The sequence below is a fragment of the Macaca nemestrina genome, chromosome 17, assembly GCF_043159975.1.
Source record: "Macaca nemestrina isolate mMacNem1 chromosome 17, mMacNem.hap1, whole genome shotgun sequence".
NCBI classification, from domain to species: Eukaryota; Metazoa; Chordata; class Mammalia; order Primates; family Cercopithecidae; genus Macaca; species Macaca nemestrina.
In genome coordinates, this window is record NC_092141.1 from 42,868,565 (window position 1) to 42,884,219 (window position 15,655).

Genomic DNA, 15,655 nt, shown 5'->3' on the forward strand with positions numbered 1-15,655 from the left:
TATAGAGAAATAAATTCTTAAGTTAATTATGGTGCAGTGATATATGTGAACTCCTATAGAGCTTTTAAAGTTCAAGATTATCGGGGAATAATTACTGTCTTGTGAGAAATATAAACACATTAATTGAAAAGACAGTATTCGATCTTGGATTTGGTGGTGAAATTTTAGATATACACCCTATAGTTCAACAATACATTGCCAATTACTAACCCATGTTATTTCTATAAACCAATGAGAATTCCTGAGGAACAAATTTTATAATTGTCCCCTCTCCTCCCTTGCTAATTCATTCCATGAGTCCAGAATTACCCTAACATCATCTAAAGACATTATCTAAAGACATTAGAATGAAAGCAAACTACAAACCAACAGAAATCTATAAACCAAACTCATGAACAAAATTCTCAACAAAATATCAGCAAATAAAATACAACAATGTAAAAAAGAATTATAAGCTACAACCAAGTGGAATTTATTCCAGGTATGCAAGGCTGATCCAGCATTCAAAAACTGGTTGATATAACCCATTAGATCAACTTTCTAAGGAAGAAAAATCTTATCATAATATCAATAGGTGGAAAAAAATTTTTTGACACAATTCAACAGCCATTCATGATTTTTAAAAAAAACTCTCAGCAAACGAGAAATAGAGGGTTCTTCCTCAACTTTATAGAGTGTACCAAAAAAGACCCAGAGCTAATTTCATACTTAATGGTGAGAAACGAGAAATGTTTTCTCCCAAGATTGAGTATAAGGCAAGGATGTTTCTTTTCACCACTCCAGTTCAACATAATACTAGAAGGCCTAGCCAACACAATAGCACAAGATGAGAAAATAAAAATACATACAGATTAGAAATAAATAAATAAAAGCTGTCTTTATTTGCAGAAGACAGGATTATCTGTGTAGAAAATCACAAAGAATCAGCAACAAAAAGTCATGCCACTATTAAGCAATTTAACTACAGGATACAAGGTTAATAGATAAAATTCAATAACTCCCTGTATATCAGCAATGAACAACTAGAATTTGAAATTAATACACAATACTATTTACACTAGCACGAATAAAATGAAGTATTTAGAAATTAGCCTAAGATGTATAATATATTTGAGGGAAACTACAAACTTCTGATGAAAGATTAAAGACGATCTAAGTAAATGAAGCATTCCATGTGTATGGATAGGTGGAGTTAATGTTGTCAGAATGTCAATTCTTCCCAACTTGATCTGTACCTTCAACACAATCCCAGTCCAAATCCCAGCAGGTTATTTTTTGGATTTGACAGACAGATTTTAATGTTTATATGGAAAGGTTAAAGATCCAGAATAGCTAACAGAGCACCAAAAAGAATAGTCAGAGGACTAACATTACTCGACTTCAAGATATACTATTAAGAAACATTAATCAAGACAGTGTGGTATTGGTGAAAGAATAGACAAATGGGTCAATGGAACAGAATAGAGAACTCTCAACAGATGAATGGATACATAAAATGTACTATATGCATACAAGGGAATATTACTCAGCCTTAAGGATATGTAGCATATCATATGCTACCACATAGATGAACCTTGAGATCATTATGCTAAATGACATAAACCAGTCACGAAAGAAAAATACTATATGATTTCACTCAAATGAAGTAGTTAGAGTAGTCAAAATCAGAAACAGTAAGTAGAAATGGTGGGCTTGGGGGAGGGGAAAATGGAGATCAATAGGTATAGCATTTCTGTTTACAAGATGAAAAGAGTTATTGAGACTGTTGCACAACAGTGTGAATGCTCTTAATGCCACTAAACTATGCACTTAAAAATGGTTAAGATGGTAAATTTTAAGGTATGTGCATTTTTACCACAGTAAAAATAATAAATGAATAAAGAAGAAAGGAAGAAATTAGCTATCAAACCACAGCAAGGCACGGAGCAACCTTAAATGCATATTGCGTGGTGAAAGAAGCCAGTTGGAAAAGGCTGCCTACCATATGATTCCAACTACGTATATGACATTTGGGAAAAGACAAGCTCACAGAGATAGTAAAAAGATCAGTGGTAGCCAGAGATTTTTGTAGAGGAAAAAGGATGAGTAGAAGAATACAGTGAATTCTTAGAGCAGGAAAACTTCTATATGATATTGTAATATGGATAGATCAGCCCTGCAGGGGGAGTACATAAGGTCAGTGGTTTACAAACCTGGTTCCTTCTTGCCACGCCCCACCCACAGCCCCACTGTGTGTGAACCAAGAGAGTTGGAAGGCCTTCTGCAAATGGACCCATTCCACCTGAATCTTCATGACATATTGGACTTCTCCATATAATTTCATTTGGAAAGAAACTTGAGCATATAAATAAAATGTTTGGAAACCACCACGCTATGAGACCAGCATGTGCTGTCTAGTTCTTATGCTCTACAACAGTAAGATTTCAGGGCATTAAGACTTTGTTCCAGGATTCTGTCATTCTGCCAAGGTTCTGTGGCTGGGTTCTAAAGGAGCTTGCCTGGCTTAGAACTGCAAGTGACTCAAGTGTCATGGAGAGCACCAGCAAAGCCTTAGGGCCCATGCCTGGGCTCCTGGGTTCTCTTCCACTATGACGTCAGCTTCCGTTCTTCCTTTCTTATAGACAATTTTACATTTCAAGGAAATCAGATCCCTTAATAGTTCAATGAGGTCCCTTTGCTGAGCACAATCCCATACCCTTCAGCCTCTGCTCCACAGAGCCTAAGCAAAAGATAGAAACTCACAACTTCCTTCTTTTGTTATCTGGAAATTATCCCAGGGTCTGGTGCCTACTCAGCATATTCAAGGAAGGTCTTACCTCATCCTTCCTTGATTGTGACCCTGCCCAGGCTCTCTGCTCCCTATAAAAGGCATGCAGAGCTACCAGAGGAACAGAGAGGTTGAGAACGTCCCAGAAACCTTCACTTCTCATGCTGAAGCTCACACCCTTGCCCTCCAACATGAAGGTTTCTGCAGCACTTCTGTGCCTGCTGCTCATGGCAGCCACTTTCAGCCCACAGGGACTTGCTCAGCCAGGTAAGACTTCTCCCTCCTTAAGGGGAGACCAAAAGAGGAATTAAGAAGGGCCATTATGTCACAGCTCATTAGGAATAGAACCAGAACTAAAGGCTCAGGTCACTGAGGCTGGTTCCCTTGATCTTTCCTGACCCCAGTTTTGGGAGCAGAGAGTGGAGTCGCTACAGCAACAACCCTCCTATTGTTTGGGGAAATGATGCAGGAGGAAGAACTGTTTCTCACTGTGGGTGTGAAGGACATTCCAGGCAGTAGTTGAGAGGAAGAAACTATTGCTTGAAGCTTCAAATTTTGGTCATGGTTCAGTGTACATTCCAGAACAGTGGCTGTGTAAAGAGGATAAGGACCCAGAGGAATCTCAACGTATGGCATAGGGTAGCTCTAAAGCCCATGAGGATGAAGGACTGGGAAGCAAGGTGTTGGAACTTATGTTGGGTTGGGTTAGTAGACAAGGACTAGCTTGTTACTCAAAATGTTTCCATACCCAGTCAACAATGAGGGGCCCCATAGTTCAATAGAGGAAACAGACTCACAGGTAACATTTTATCTCTGGGATCTGGACTAAGACATTGAACTTAGGATGGTGATTTCTTGGTCTTCTCCTCTTTTCCTTACAAATGCACACTTACAGTGGGCCCTAAATGTCTCATTCTTTGCAAAATTTCTTTCAGATTCAGTTTCCATTCCAATCACCTGCTGCTTTAATGTGATCAATAGGAAAATTCCTATCCAGAGGCTGCAGAGCTACACAAGAATCACCAACACCCAGTGTCCCAAGGAAGCTGTGATGTGAGTGGACAGTGCCTGGCACCCCCATTCAAAAGTTCTGATGGACAACATAGAGAAGTCAGGATTCATGTCCACATGAGTCGGATGCATATAACATCTATCCAAAGGACCCCTCTACCCCATAGAGAAGCTCAGCCCGTGAGAAGGAGTCCATAACTGCTCTAGGATTCCCTTCTAGGGGCTTGGTGAAATACCTTTAGCCAGGAACCTGGAGGGTTTCACCTGGACAGCAAGAGCAGAGCTTCCTTCTGGAGCTTCTTCCTCCCACTCTTTCCCTCCCTTCTCTCCCGGGTCTGGGTCCTTCACCTAAGGACCAAGGGCGGATCAGGTCTAGGGACCAATGGCCCACGGTCCTGGGTAGGATCTTCAAAATGTTCCATCTAATTGTGCCCTCTCTCCCCAACAGCTTCAAGACCAAATGGAGCAAGGAGGTCTGTGCTGACCCCAAGGAGAGATGGGTCAGGGATTCCATGAAGCATCTGGACCAAATGTTTCAAAATCTGAAGCCTTGAGCCTTCATACCTGGACTGAGAGTCAGAGCCTGAAGAAAACCTTATTTATTTTCCCCCAACCTTCCCCAGGTGCAGTGTGACATTATTTTATTATAACATCCACAAAGAGATTATTTTTAAATAATTTAAAGCATAATATTTCTTAAATAATATCTAATTATATTTAAGTTATTGATGTTTTAACGCTATCTGCCATACATCCCAGTGAATGTAAAATACAAAATCCTGGTGATGTGTTTTTTGTTTTTGTTTTTGTTTTCCTATGAGCTCATTAAGTTCATGGCAAAATGTCATTGTTCTCCCTCCTACCTGTCTGTAGCGTTGTGGGGTCCTCCAATGGATCATCAGGGTGAAACACTTTGGTATTCTTTGGCAATCAGTCCTCCTATAAGTCAAATGTGTGCTTTGTACTGCTGTTGTTGAAATTAATGTTACTGTACATAACTATGGCATTTTGGAAAAAAAATTTCAGAAAGAAAAATATATGTACTTTAAAACTACTTAGTCTTATTCTTCTTGGGATAACATTTAGCTGGGAGTGAGTTTTGGGGCATCATGGGTGACAGTTTGGGCATGGAGGGGCCATTATTCAGGAATGTCTTTTGGCCATGCTGAGCTCAACCGAGGTTCCCAGAGAACTTGGTGGGACCAGGCCAGGATGTTCCAACTCTTTGACTCTAGTCCCTAACTTCAGCAGCCTTTATTCGCTAGCCTCTCTACTGCCTTTTTTTGCGACACCTACCTTTGCACAAAGTTTCTCTCCTGATCTCTTGCAAAGATCTTTAAACTTTTCTCCATAATCCCAGGGTTTTCTCCATCTAATTAATTCTCAAACCAAGTAATATTTCACACCAGTTAGAATGGCAATCATTAAAAAGTCAGGAAACAACAGCTGCTGGAGAGGATGTGGAGAAATAGGAACACTTTTACACTGTTGGTGGGACTATAAACTAGTTCAACCATTGTGGAAGACTGTGTGGCGATTCCTCAAGGATCCAAAACTAGAAATACCATTTGACCCAGCAATCCCATTACGGGGTATATACCTAAAGGATTATAAATCATGCTGCTATAAAGACACATGCACACGTATGTGTGCACTATTTATTGTGGCACTATTCAAAATAGCAAAGACTTGGAACCAACCCAAATGTCCATCAATGACAGACTGGATTAAGAAAATGTGGCACATATGCACCATAGAATACTATGCAGCCATAAAAAAGGATGAGTTCATGTCCTTTGTAGGGACATGGATGCAGCTGGAAACCATCATTCTCAGCAAATTATCTCAAGAACAGAAAACCAAATACCGCATGTTCTCACTCATAGGTGGGAATTGAACAATGAGATCACTTGGACACAGGAAGGGGAACATCACACACCAGGTCCTATTGTGGGGAGTGGGGAGAGGGGAGGGATAGCATTAGGAGATATACCTAATGTAAATGACGAGTTAATGGGTGCAGCACACCAACATGGCACATGTATACATATGTAACAAACCTGCACGTTGGGCACATGTACCCCAGAACTTAAAGTATAATATAAATAAATAAATATTCCAGGAGTGAATCTGGGCCTAAGAGGAAACTAGATGTCTATAACCCAGGTCCACTCAGGGCTTTTATCGAAGGTGAGTCTTCAACACGACTGGCGTTAGGGATGGTGTGTGTGATAGATAGCAAATGCACAGGGTTCTTCAGAGCTGCTGCAGGAGGGCGAGGAGGGCAGTGGGACAGAGGGAGAAGTCCCATCCAGCCAGACTCTGAAAAGATGGAGGAGTTAGGGTTTTAGCAAGAAAGGTTGGAACCAGATTGCAGAGGTTCTTGAATTTCGGATTGGGAATTTAGCAGGTAATAAGGACTCACTAAAAATTTTGAAATTGCAGAGGAGAAGAGTAACCCATTCAGAGGCAAGCATAAGGAAGAATAACCTGGCATCTGAGTGCAGGATCGAGTGAGGAGGGAGGACCTGATAGCAGGAGGCCGAAGTAGTGTAGGGGAGATCATGAGGACCTGAAACAGGGTGATAGTGGGGGTGAAGTTGGGAAGAATGGATCAGACAGACTTGACATGATATGCAAAGCAACTATTTAAAGGGTTAGTAGGTCTGAGGCACAGAATTAATTAGTCTCTGCTATGCTCTAAATGTTTGTGTCCCTCCAAAATTCACATGAAAATCTAATCCCCATTTTGGTGGTATTAAGAGGTGGGGGCTTTAGGAGGTGATTAGATCATGAAGGTGCCATCCTTATGAATGGGATTGGTGCTCTTGTAAGCGAGGCCTGAAGGATCCTATTTTTTGCTTCCATCATGTGAGGACACCTAGAAACCTCCATTTATGAGGAGAAGGCCCTTGCAGGACACAAAATCTGCTGATAGTTTGATCTTGGATTTTCTAGCCCACAGTACTATAAACAATAAGTTTCTCTTGTTTATATATTATCTAGTCTAAGGTATTTTGTTATAGCTGCCCAAAAGAATTGACATAATCTCCATCACTCTATCCCCAACCCCAATCCCAAGAACTTGCAAGCATGCATTTAAAGGCATGGGACCTCTTCTTTTTGACAACCTCTTAAGGTCAAGATTCCCCTGTACTTAGTGAGCTTAGCTGGATCCTCTTACAAACATGTGACCCGCCGTATTGAGCCATACATACCAGATCTTATTATTCTTCCAGCTTATTGGAAAAACACGTCTAAGGCAAACAAATTTATTGTACTGTTGAACCAAATCTGCAGGGCTTACTGTTAATGTTCATGTAAAGATGTCACAATTCCAGTACATTTGGAAGCATAGAAAGGAAAAAGACTTGGGTTCTGCTCCTGAAAGTAACCTTAACTCTCTTGGTCACCTAGGGTGACATAATTTTTCCCTTCAGCATTAAGATGCCCCATCCAAAAATCAGGATCATACTGTGTCACAGGCAGGAAGTGAGGGGATCTAGCAGATGACTACACAAGTCCCTCCAGCTCTAGAGCCATGTCTCTTAGAAACAAGGTCATGTTTGTTGTCTGGGGTAGAGTGGGGAGATAAAGTTCCTAGGATTAAAACCATAAAGGCAGCCGGGGCCTAGCTTATTGGAAAAACACATCTAAGTCAGATACTCCTTATTTGGAGACAAGCTTTCCATTAAAGTTCAAAGTAGTACACCCACAGTTCCAGGGGCAATAAAGCAGCTAAGTGTCAGATGGACTAGAGGGGCACCTCGCAGGCAGAGTTCACAAAACAACTCTACCCAACTCTAACCTCTTTCTTCAATAGCTTCAAGGCCAGTTGGGAACAGATATGTGGGTCCTAGGTTTCATGAACTCCTGGATCACAAATTCCAAATTCTAAAGGCATGAAGACTCACACAAAACTGACACCAGGCCACAGGAAAAAGACACAAATTTGTTTGTTGTTCTCAAATTTTACCCAGCTGCACTTAGGGATTATGTCATTACATTTCAAATGACAATGAGCATAATACATGTTAAGTAACATGTCATCTTATTTAAGTGATTGTCGTTTTATGTGCCCTGACTTGAATATTTGTGTTCTAAAAATCCACATCCTTCCATAAACTGGTTCAGATCTGTAAGCCCTGCTATGCTGTCTTGTAAACTGGGAGCAAGACCTGGAAAGTTCACTCAGAGCTGACATACATCCTCTTAGGCTCACCTCGGTTTCACCCTCAGTTAAGGCAGACTATTTGTGGCAGTCCATGACTCACTTGGTTCACTCAATATCTGCTTTCTGCCTCTTCTCACTTCTCACTTGCTGTCCCCAGGCTTCTCCTGGGTGTCATCTTGGGTCAGGAGTTGACTCTGCTGCACACTTGTCCAAGGCTCAGAAGTGTAGAAGAGTGAACATTTTGCGTGGTAACCTTCCACTGTGAAGTGTGAAGGCAGATGTTCAAATGCTTCTGCCTTCCCTTTTTCCAGTGGTTAATTCTGCGGGTCATTCTGTGGGCTTCTCAGGTTGTCCTGGGAGAATAAGTTCCCACTGTCCACAATGTTGACCTTGCTAATGTAAATTGTATTGGCTTCTGTTCCTTCCTAATCTCATTCTGCTGCCTCCTCAGTCCTGAAGCCTGAGGTCCCTTCCCAAGTAAACCATTTGCACACAGGTCCTCACCTCAATCTCTATTTTATTGATTCATTTTTTAAGGAAATAAATTTCATTTGCAATTTCATCAAAGAATACAATTTTGGAGTTAACTTAACAAAGAAAATGCAAGACTTGTACACTGAAAACTACAAAACATCACTGAAAGAAAGTAAAGATTTAAATAAATGGAAAGACATCTCATGTTCATGGACTGGAAGACGTAATAGCATCAAGATGCCAAGAATTTCCATATTGAACTATAGATTCAGCACAATCCCTATCAAAATCCCAGCTGCCATTTAAAAAAATTTATTATTTTTGTACATGAATTAGTTCTTTCATGGTGATTTCTGAGATTTTGGTGTACCCATCACCTGAGCAGTGTATGCTGTACCCAATGTGTAATCTTTTATCCCTTATCCGCCTCCCACATTTTCCTCCAAGTCCCCAAAATCCATTGTATCATTCTTATGCCTTTGCATCCTCATAGCTTAGCTCTCACTTATGAGTGAGAACATACGATATTTAGTTTTTTATTTCTAAGTTACTTCACTTAGAATAATGGTTTCGAATTCCATCCAGGTTGCTGTGAATGCCATTATTCCATTCCTTTTTATAGCTGAATAGTGTTCCATGGTATAAACACACACACACATATATTATATATGTATCATACTACATACACACACACACACACACATACGCACACACACACACACACACACACACCCCACGGTTTATTTGTCCACTTGATTGATCGACATTTGGGCTGGTTCCATATTTTTGCAATTGAGAATTGTGCTGCTATAAACATGCACATGCAAGTATCTTTTTCGTAAAATAACTTCTTTTCCTTTGGGTAGATACCCAGCAGTGAGATTGCTGGTAGTTCTGCTTTCAGTTCTTTAAAGAATCTCCACACTGTTCCCAAAGTGATTGTACTAATTTACTTTCTCACCATCGGTGTAAAAGTGTTCCCTTTTCAACACATCCACACCAATGTCTATTTTTTATTTTTTTATATTTTGATTATGGCCATTCTTACAGGAGGAGTAAGTTGATATCGCAGTATGGTTTTGATTTGCATTTCTCTGATCATTAGTGATGCTGAGCATTTTTTATATGTTTGTTGGCCAGTTGTATATCTTCTTCTGAGAATTGCCTATTCATGTCCTTAGCCCACTTTTTGATGGGATTGTCTGTATTTTCCTTGCTGATTTGTTTGTGTTCCTTGAAGATTCTGGATATTAGTCCTTGTTGGATGTATAGATTGCAAAGATTTTCTCGCACTCTGGGGGTTGTCTGTTTACCCTGTTGATTGTTTCTTTTGCTGTGCAGAAGCTTTTTAGTTTAATTGAGTCCCATCTATTTATCTTTGTTTTTGTTGCATTTGATTTTGGGTTCTTGGTCATGAAGTCTTCATCTAAGTCAATGTATAGAATAGTTTTTCCAATGTTATCTTCCAGAATTTTTATGATTTCAGTTCTTAGATTTAAGTCCTTGATCCATCCTGAGTTGATTTTTTTTTTAATAAGGTGAGAGATGAAGATCCAGTTTCATTCTTCTGCATGTGACTTCCCAATTACCCTGGAACTATTTGTTGAATAGGGTGTCCTTTCCCCACTTTATGTTTTTGTTTGCTTTGTCAAAAATCAGTTGGCCGTAAGTATTTGATTTTGTTGCTGGGATCTCCATTCTGTTCCATTGGTCTACATGCCTATTTTTATACCAGTTCCATACTGTTTTGGTGATTATGGCCTTATAGTATAGTTTGAAGTAGAGTAATGTGATGCCCCCAGATTCATTCTTTTTGTTTAGTCTTGCTTTGGCTATGTGGGCTCTTTTTTAGGTACATATACGTTTTAAGATAGCTTTTTCTAGTTTTATGAAGAATGATGTTGGTATTTTGATGGTGATTGCATTGAATTTGTAGATTGCTTTTGGCAGTATGGTCATTTTTCACAATATTGATTCTACTCATCCATGAGCATGGAATATGTTTCCATTTGTATCTTCTATGATTTCTTGCAGCAATGTTTTGTAGTTTTCCTTGTAGAGGTCTTTTACCTCCTTGGTTAAGTATATTACCAAGTATTTTGGGTTTTTGGGCAGCTATTGCAAAAGGGGTTGAGTTCTTGATTTGATTATCAGCTTGGGCACTATTAGTGTTTAGAGGGGCTACTGATTTGTGTACATTAATTTTATACCCTGAAACTTTGCTGAATTTGTTTACCAGTTATAGGAGCTTTCTGGATGAATCTTTAGGGTTTTCTAGGTATATGATTATGTCATCACCAAACAGCAACAGTTTGATTTTCTCTTTACCAGTTTGGATGCCCTTTATTTTTTTTCTTGTCTGATTGCTGTGGCTAGAACTTCCAGCAATATGTTGAATGGAAGTGGTTACAGTGACCATCCTTATTTTTTTCCAGTTCTGTAGGTGAATGCATTCAACTTTTCCCCATTCAGTATAATGTTGGCTGTGGGTCTGTCATAGGTGGCTTTTATTGCCTTAAGATATGTCCCTTCTATGCTGATTTTGCTGAGGGTTTTAATCATAAAGGGATACTGGGTTTTGTCCAATGGTTTTTTCTGTGCCTATTGAGATGATCATTTGGTTTTTGTTTTTAATTCTGTTTATGTGGTGTATCGCATTTGTTGACTTGTGGATGTTAAACCATTCCTGCAGCTCTGGTATGAAACCCACTTGATCATAATGGATTATCTTTTTGATATGCCATCCAATTCTGTTAGCTAGTATTTTGTTTAGGATTTTTGCATCAATATTCAGCAAGCATATTTGTCTATAGTTTTCTTTTGTTGTCATGTTTTTTCCTGGTTTTGGTATTAGGGTGATACTGGCTTCATAGAATGATTTAGGGAGGATTCCCTCTTTCTCTATCTTGTGGAATAGTGTCAATAGGATTGGTACCAATTCTTCTTTGAATGTCTGATATAATTCAGCTGTGAATACATCTGGTCCTGAACTTTTTTTGTTGGTAATTTTTAATGATCATTTCAATCTTGCTGCTAGTTATTGATCTGCCCAGAGTTTCTATTTCTTCCTGGTTTAATCCAGAGGATTGTATATTTCCAGGAATGTATCCATCTCCTCTAGGTTTTCTAGTTTCTGTGCATAAAGCCATTCATAGTAACCTTAAATGATCTTTTATATTTCTGTGGTATCAGTTGTAATATCTCCTGTTTCATTTCTAATTGAGCTTATCTAGATCATCTCTCTTCTTTACTTGGTTAATCTCTCTAATGGTCTATCAATTTTATTTATCTTTTCAAAGAACCAGCTTTTTATTCTATTTATCTTTTGTATTTGTTTGTTTGTTTCACTTTCATTTTATTCTGCTCTGATCTTGGTTATTTCTTTTCTTCTGCCAGGTTTGGATTTGGTTTGTTCTTGTTTCTCTAGTTCCTTAAAGTGTGACATTAGATTGTCTGTTAGTGCTCTTTCAGACATTTTTTTTTTAATATACGCATTTAATGCTATGAGCTTTCCTGTTAGTACCACTTTTGCTGTATCCCAAAGGTTTTGATAGGTTGTGTCATTATCATTGTTCAGTTCAAAGATGTAAAAAATTTTCATCTTGATTTCATTGTTGACCCAACAATCATTCAGGAGTATGTTATTTAATTTCCATATATTTGCATGGTTTTGAGAATTCCTTTTAGAGTTGATTTCCAATTTTATTCCACTTTGGTCTGAGAGAGTACTTGATATAATTTCAATTTTCTTAAATGTGTTGAGACTTGTTTTGTGGCCCATCATAATGTCTACCTTGGAGAATGTTCCATGTACTGATGAATAGAATGTATACTCTGCAGTTGTTGGGTAGAATGGTCTGTAAATATCCCTTAAGTCCATTTGCTCTAGGGTATAGTTTAAGTCCATTTCTTCTTTGTTGACTGTCTGTCTTGATGACCTGTCTAGTGCTGCCAGTGGAGTATTGAAGTCCCCCACTAGTATTGTGTAGTTATCTCATTTCTTAGGTCTAGTAGTAATTGTTTTATAGATTTGGGAGCTCCAGTGTTAGGTGTGTATGTATTTAGGACTGTGATATTTTCCTCTTGGACTAGTCCTTTTATCATTATATAATGTCTCTTTTTGTCTTTTTTAACTGCTGTTGCTTCAAAATTTGTTTTGTCTGATATGAAAATAGCTACTCCTGTTTGCTTTTGGTGTCCATTTGCATGGAATATCTTCTTCCACCCCTCTGTCTTAAGCTTATGTGAGTCCTAATGTGTCAGGTGAGTCTCCTGAAAACAGCAGATACTTGGTGAATTCTTATCCATTCTGCCATCCTGTATTTGTTGGTGGAGCATTTAGGCTATTTACATTCAATGTTAGTATTGAGATGTGAGGTACTATTCTATTCATAATGTCATTTGTTGCCTGAACACCTTTTTTTTTTTTTCATTGTGTTATTGTTTTACAGGTCCTGTGAGATTTACGCTTTCAGGAGATTCTAGTTTGGTGTATTTTGAGGATTTGTTTCAAGATTTAGAGCTCCTTTTAGCAGTTCTTGTAGTGCCAGCTTGGCAGTGGCAAATTCTCTCAGCATTTGTTTGTCTGGAAAAGACTATCTTGCCTTCATTTATGAAGCCTAGTTTTGCTGGATACAGAATTCTTGGCTGATAATTGTTTTGTTTAAGGAGGCTAAAGATAGAATCCCAGTCCCTTCTAGTTTGTAGGGATCCTGCTGAGAAATCTGCTGTTAATCTGATAGGTTTTCCTTTATAGGTTACCTGGTGCTTTTGCCTCACAGTTCTTAAGAGTCTTTCCTTCCTCTTGACTTTAGATAATCTGATGACTATGTGCCAAGGTGATGGTCTTTTTACAATGAATTTCCCAGGTTTTCTTTGAGTTTCTTTTATTTGGATGTCTGAATCTCTATCAAGTCTGAGGAAGCTTTCCTCAAATATGTTTTCTAAACATATTTGGGGAACATATTTCTAAACATTCCCTCAAATATGTTTTCTAAACTTTTAGATTTCTCTTCTTCCTTGGGAACATCAATTATTCTTAGATTTGGTCTTTTGACATAATCCCAAACTTCTTACAGCCTATGTTCATTTTTTAAATTCTTTTTTCTTCATCTTAGTTGGATTGGGTTAATTTGAAAGCCTTGTCTTCAAGTTCTGAAGTTCTTTCTTCTTCTTGTTTGATTCTACTGCTGAGACTTTCCAGCACATTTTGCATTTCTATAACTGTGTCCTTCATTTCCAGAATTTGTGATTGTGGTTTATTTATGCTACCTATTTCACTGGAGATTTTTTCCATTCTTATGCTGTATCTTTTTTTTTAATATTTCTTTAAGTGGGACTTCACCTTTCTCTGATACCTCCTTAATTAGCTTAATAATTGACCTTATGAATTCTTTTTCTGGCAATTCAGAGATTTCATTCTTGGTTTGGATCCATTACTGGTGAGCTAGTGTGATCTTTTGGGGGTGTTAAAGAGCCTTGTTTTGTCATATTGCCAGAATTGTTTTTCTGGTTCCTTCTCATTTGGGTAGGCTGTGTCAGAGGGAAGATGTAGGACTCAAGGACTGCTGTTCAGATTATTTTGTCCCATGGAGTGTTCCCTTGATTTGGTGCTTTCTCCTCTCCCCTAAGGATGAGGCTTCCTGAGAGCCAAACTGTAGTGCTTATTATTTCTTTTCTGGATCTAGCCACCCAGCAGAGCTACCGTGCTCTGGACTGGTACTGGGGAGTGTCTGCAAAGAGTCCTGTGATGTGATCTGTCTTCAGGTCTCTCAGCCATGCATACCAGTACCTGCTCCAGTGGAGGTAGCATGGAAGTGAAGTGGACTCTGTGAGGGTTCTTGGTTGTATTTTTGTTAAGTGCCTAATTCATTGTTTTATACTGTCAATATCTGTTTCCCTTCTGTTTGGTCAACACCTGGATCTCAAAAGGCAAGTTCACTAGAATCGTGGCCAGGAACTCAGTTGGGTACTCGGTTGGCATGTTCTCCAGGGTTGGGGCTAACATTAGGATTGGGGACTTATCCAGCATGGCCTTTGGAGCCAGGACTGGGGCTGACATTGCAGACTCAGTCAACATGCTTGGTAGGTTTGGGTTTAAGAGGACAACCCATAAATCAGAACCAACAAGGCTGGGGCCAAGTGAGCCACATAACGAGGGGAATGAAGACACAGAAATGGATTGATCAAATAATGGAAATGGAAATGTATCAAAGATAATGGAAGTCAAGGCACTCAATGTTGAAGAATCTTCTATAAAAAAATACAGAAAATTAGAAGACAAAAAAAATATATATATACCCTGAGCTGTTGGCCTGGAATTGGAGGTGAACTCATTGTTCATTAACTTATTAGAGGTAAACGCATGGTTTTGAATATAGATAGGTAGGTGGATGGAAGGAAGGAAAGAAGGAAGGCAGGAAGGAAGAAAGGAAATGGTGATTGGTGGGAACACATAAACATATGTTTACTAGTTATGCTCACTGAGAAAGCCTAGAAAGAATGACACATGGGGTGGTAATGTGCACTTCAGTGCCCAGTTTCTAAATACTATCCCCCACTATAGAAACAAGAGCTCCTGGGATAAGTGGCTGACTCCAGAACTAGATCATTCTATCGTGTCAAAGAGAAAGGGAGTACTCAAAGAAAGATAGAGATGTGTCAAAAACATTTAAGAACCAATCTGGGTTGGGCACAGTGGCTCATGGCCAGGTTTGGTGGTTCACGTCTGTAATCCCAGCAACTTAGAAGGACAAGGCGGGAGGATCACTTGAGGCCAGGAGTTCGAGAAAAGCCTGGCCAACATGGTGAAACCCCATCTCTACTAAAAAAAACTGCAAAAAGTAGACAGGTATGGTGATGCACGCATGTAGTCCCAGCTACTGAGGAGGCTAAGGCAGGAGAATCGCTTGAACCCGGGAGGCAGAAGCTGTAATGAGCTGAAATCGTGCCACTGCACTCCAGCCAGCCTGGGTGACAGAGTGAGACTCCGACTCAAAAAAAAAAAAAAAAAAAAAAAAAGAACCAATCTGAAGAGTCTCACACTGGCCAATTTGGGATAATTTGATCACCAAAACAAATACTTTTTTTTATTACATAATAATTTATTTTAGCTCATTGAATAAAATCAAAGAAGGTAAAGCTTTACCTTAGAATAAAATGCTAACCAATGCATATAGAAGGAATGGTGAAGTTAGAAAATCACTAGTTTCTAACCATCAGGGTAAAAA

General features: G+C 39.1%; 1 protein-coding gene across 1 annotated transcript; it reads left to right on the plus strand.

Moving 5' to 3' along the window:
- The first annotated feature begins 2,958 nt into the window (after window positions 1-2,958).
- On the plus strand, window positions 2,959-4,332 carry CCL8 (C-C motif chemokine ligand 8). Its single transcript, NM_001305905.1, is given in 3 exon segments — window positions 2,959-3,034; window positions 3,703-3,820; window positions 4,227-4,332. Coding segments are annotated over 3 exon segments (300 nt in total).
- The last annotated feature ends 11,323 nt before the right edge of the window (window positions 4,333-15,655 follow it).